General features: G+C 47.0%; 1 protein-coding gene across 1 annotated transcript; it reads left to right on the top strand.

Moving 5' to 3' along the window:
- The first annotated feature begins 2,686 nt into the window (after positions 1 to 2,686).
- On the top strand, positions 2,687 to 3,554 carry LOC123089915 (antimicrobial peptides-like). Its single transcript, XM_044511457.1, has 2 exons — positions 2,687 to 2,746; positions 2,832 to 3,554. The coding sequence occupies exons 1-2, from the start codon at positions 2,687 to 2,689 to the stop codon at positions 3,324 to 3,326; spliced, it is 555 nt and encodes a 184-aa protein (XP_044367392.1). The 3' UTR covers positions 3,327 to 3,554.
- The last annotated feature ends 437 nt before the right edge of the window (positions 3,555 to 3,991 follow it).

Raw genomic sequence — 3,991 nt, 5'->3', positions numbered from 1 at the left:
TGCGAGACTGCAAATGAAGCTCCGATGATTCATTGGTAGGTCAGCGACAAAGCAGTGCAAGGGGCGACTCCAATCTCCACAAGGTTCTAAATGATGAACAAGAGCACATGAGAATTGAGAGGAAAACTCCCCAATATAGAGAAGATTGGAGTCCATGACCACACCAGTTTGCTGCCACTAATGCCTTTCTTTTGGGGAAATCGTGAAGCATTATTCCCGAGAAGAATTGGAAAAGAATCAAGATGGGGAGGAAATGATGGGTCAATTAGTTAATCTGGCGCTTGTGAAATTGATTTTTTTTTGGAACAGTAGCAATGCATTGAGAGAGGGAACCGGCAGTAGTAGGATGCCTTGGGGTGCAATATTTCATAATTCTTCACTTAATGCTCCGTTTAACACCTTTATTACCTGCAGCCGGGGGCCCTTCAATTTTTGGGGCCCTGTTCAATTGCTTCAGTTGCACGTGCTGACATATGGCCCTGTCCATAGTAGCTACCCCTCTTTCTATATCGAAGTGATTATCTGAATACACTGTATGCGTGTTGCTTGTACCTTCTCATATGATTTTAAGATATAATGAATTAGTATTTATGCCTTACAAGCTCTCGATGCTAGATGCTTCTTCAAATGTGAAAATATGTATGACTATGGTCGTTTGGCACATACTGCTAAGTGCATACAAGAAAAACTGAATGTTTTTTTCATATCGCCATTCCAGCATCGACACAAACGCTCCAGCTCCTGGCATCGATAAATCATGCTTTGTTTAGCTTACAACAACTTGACATTAACCCTCTTGGCTCACATACACAAAGTGTAACATTTGTCTATACTTTGTGATACAATAGCTTCATGGGTGGGTGTTTTGAGGTTTCTCAGGTTGCAACGTTAAGCGAGTACCAATATTTTTAGTTACATTCTGTCTGACATCTATTTATAGCTCTAGTTCATTCAGACGTTGTTAGTCCCATTTAGATACATGGTGGTAATATCATGCTTTCATTGCCCTTTTTATCATCCGAATAGCAATTGAGTTACTAATAACTTAACATTACACGTTTGACCAAAACATTCGGACAGGCACCTCGCGCCAAGGTGCGGTGCCGATCTAGTAAGTAAATATACTAGCAAATAAGAGCTACTCTTCGGCCTTCAATTCTTCGTCAGCCATTCAGAAGACTTCATTGTTTTCTCAACACTTTTAGGGTTTATAATCTTTCGGTTAAACGAAATCCCCAGAGACTTTCATATATGTACACCTAGTAAACACGTTACCCCCTCCACCATTTTGCCATTAATCATCAAAATCCACCGGGGCGCTACATGCACCTACACCGGACATTCTGTGTACCAGAAAAATATATTTCCAGACATACGCCACGCGACTGTGTGTGCTTATATGGATGTCCTTCTCCTTCTCTTGCCACATAGTTAGTCTTGTTTTTTCTCAGAATTTGGTTTTAGCTCCCAGGCTCCAGGCTTCAATACATAGAATTTAACAAAATGTAAGACAACCACCAATGGCGAGCAAGTCCAACTTCTTCAAATCATTTGACCTATGCATGAGAACATAACACATGGCAAAGATATACATACGTGAAGGCACATGAGCAATAAACCAAATTCAGAGTTGAACCTGCGAAATATCTGCATTTTTTGCCTAATTTATTGTTGAGTTTACCATCAGTTTGACTTCAATATATTGCCAGAGAAATCGCTGGTAAATTGATTAAGGAGCACCAGAAGAGGGGACATGAATCAGGTAGTGGTTGCCCCCATACATGCCAAGAAACTGCGAGGATGTAGCAAGTCTCATTGACTCAAAGCGTCCTCATGCAGCTGCAAGTATTCCTCCCTCCCTCCCTCCCTCCTCAAACCTACAGACTTTCGCCCCACTTTAATCTCTCTAAGAACAGTATAAACCCGGAAAAAAAGTGGACAGTAAGTTCTATTTTTCTCTTTTCAAAATCTTGGGCACATGCAGTCATGTTACCGGAAGTTCCTTTGTAGATCGCCATTGAGCATCGCTCCTGCAACAGGCCAAATGAAACAAGAATCCACATCCACATCTGAAGAGGACACTGACGGGAAACAAATGAATGAATCAATCAATCACATACTTGAGTTGGGGTGTGGGAAAAGAAGACCAATAAGTCATTGTTGTTGTTGGGGTAGCCCATGAAGCTAAAGCACTTTGTCTCGGCGCAGCCATGTCCATCGCAAACGCAGGCGAGAGGATCGTCACGTCGTTGCCCGAGACCTATAGGATTTAGCTGTCAAACAACAGAATGTTCAAGGCGATACGAATGTGAGACAGATGATGGTGGGCATTATATATAAGGAAACAGATGAAGATTAAGAGGCAAGTAACGCATCTGCACTTACCACCTACGATTACGGGAGGAAGACCGTCGAGCTTCATCCCATTAGGCCCAAGTAATATCGGACGTCCAAAAATGTCACTGGAGCAGCGGCCCGGCACAGTTAGCGCTTCTTAATAGTAACGTACGCATGATTCAGAGCTAATCTGACGGCTAAAAATCCAAAATAACGATCGAATGGCCGAGAACACTGATGACCTGAGAGGGCTGAAAAAGTGCTCAGTTATAATGTATTTATTAAATGACGATGGAGATCTCTTGCCGGGCGCGCGCTCCCAGTACAAGATTAGCCACTCAGCCCGCAGATGGCATATAAAAACAAATCACTCCTCACCGTGGCAACCGCCTGCGTCGCCACGTCCGTGGCAGGTGTTTGCTTGGCAGCCGAACACGTCTGCGAGGGCGTTATCGTCCAAACTTAGCCACCAGCGCATCCCTTGGTATTAGTAGGGTACTAGTATAGTACTGCTCGTGTCCCTCGTGGTTGCCCGTCTGCGCGTCGATGATCCGGAGGAGAACGACTCGTGCGACCTCAAGTGCCAACACCACCAAGTTCCGGCGAGGAAAAAGCAGTGCGTCGACGAGTGCCACAGCCGGGAGCATCACCACCCCAGCAGAGCGTCTTGCGAGAACAAGTGTAGCCACTGGCAAGACCCGACGAGGAAGGACCAGTGCGTGCAACAGTGCATGCGCCGCGGCCTCAGCCTCGCTGTGGGCGGCGGCAACGACGTCGACGAGCACCGCCACGCCCAAGAGGAGGAGGTCGCCGGGCGTCCGTGCGACAGGGAGTGCCAACTGTCTTGCCAAAGGAAGTGCCAGGGCTGGAAAGATCGGACCAAGCACCAACAGTGCGTGCGACAATGCGTTCGCGGCAGCAACATCGTCGACGACGAGCACCTCCGCGGCTGGGAAGCGGTGGCCGGCGCCATCATCGAGGCGGTGTGAGTGTCATGTCACGCACCTAATAATAATAATAATAATGTAAGGGTATATGTCTTGCTAGGCAAAGGCGCGAGAATAAAAGACCAATAGCGTGCGGTAGCTGCATGCTTGGCGTCGTTGGCGATGCTCTCCTAGGACTAGGAGAGAGCTGCATGGAACTCTGTTCCTTTTCCTTGTAGCGGTTCCGGCTGTTCTGTGGCCGTTAATTGCAATCTTATGGATTTTCCTTCATTTGTAATATGGATTTATCTTAGTAAAGTACCCCTCTGTCGTCCCACTCAACACGTCTCAAGTTACCACATGAATGCATTGACCTCACGACACATGTCACCCTCCGTTCATGTTTTATATTAAGTGTCGCTAACTTTATACTAAATCAACGCTTAATATGAAACGGAGGTAGAAGTGTGTTTGAACCCTGTCTTTCGTAATGAAAATCGAACTTGACCAAACTCCTTGGTATGCTTGCTCCTTGGTCACTCCCGCGGGCGGTCAGGGGCATCGAGGCGAGGCAGCGCAAGAGGGGCTTGGGTCCACGCGCGTCGGCGTCTCACAGGCCTCCTGTCCTGGACGTGGGAACTGATCTCGGGCAAGGACGCATGGTGCGCCGGGAGTGCAGGCGTGTAGGATGCATGGGTGGAGCGGAGGTCCGCGCGGTGGCTCTGGCT

This window comes from Triticum aestivum, chromosome 4B (assembly GCF_018294505.1).
Source record: "Triticum aestivum cultivar Chinese Spring chromosome 4B, IWGSC CS RefSeq v2.1, whole genome shotgun sequence".
Lineage (NCBI taxonomy): Eukaryota > Viridiplantae > Streptophyta > Magnoliopsida > Poales > Poaceae > Triticum > Triticum aestivum.
This window is presented reverse-complemented; position numbering and strand designations above follow the sequence as displayed.

What these genes read in the sequence shown, in the direction of transcription:
- LOC123089915 (XM_044511457.1), top strand. Translation starts at nt 2,687, where the DNA reads ATGGCATATAAAAACAAATCACTCCTCACCGTGGCAACCGCCTGCGTC. An exon ending in CCTGCGTCGCCACGTCCGTG is followed by an intron (nt 2,747 to 2,831) that starts GCAGGTGTTTGC and finishes TGGTATTAGTAG; the next exon opens with GGTACTAGTATAGTACTGCT.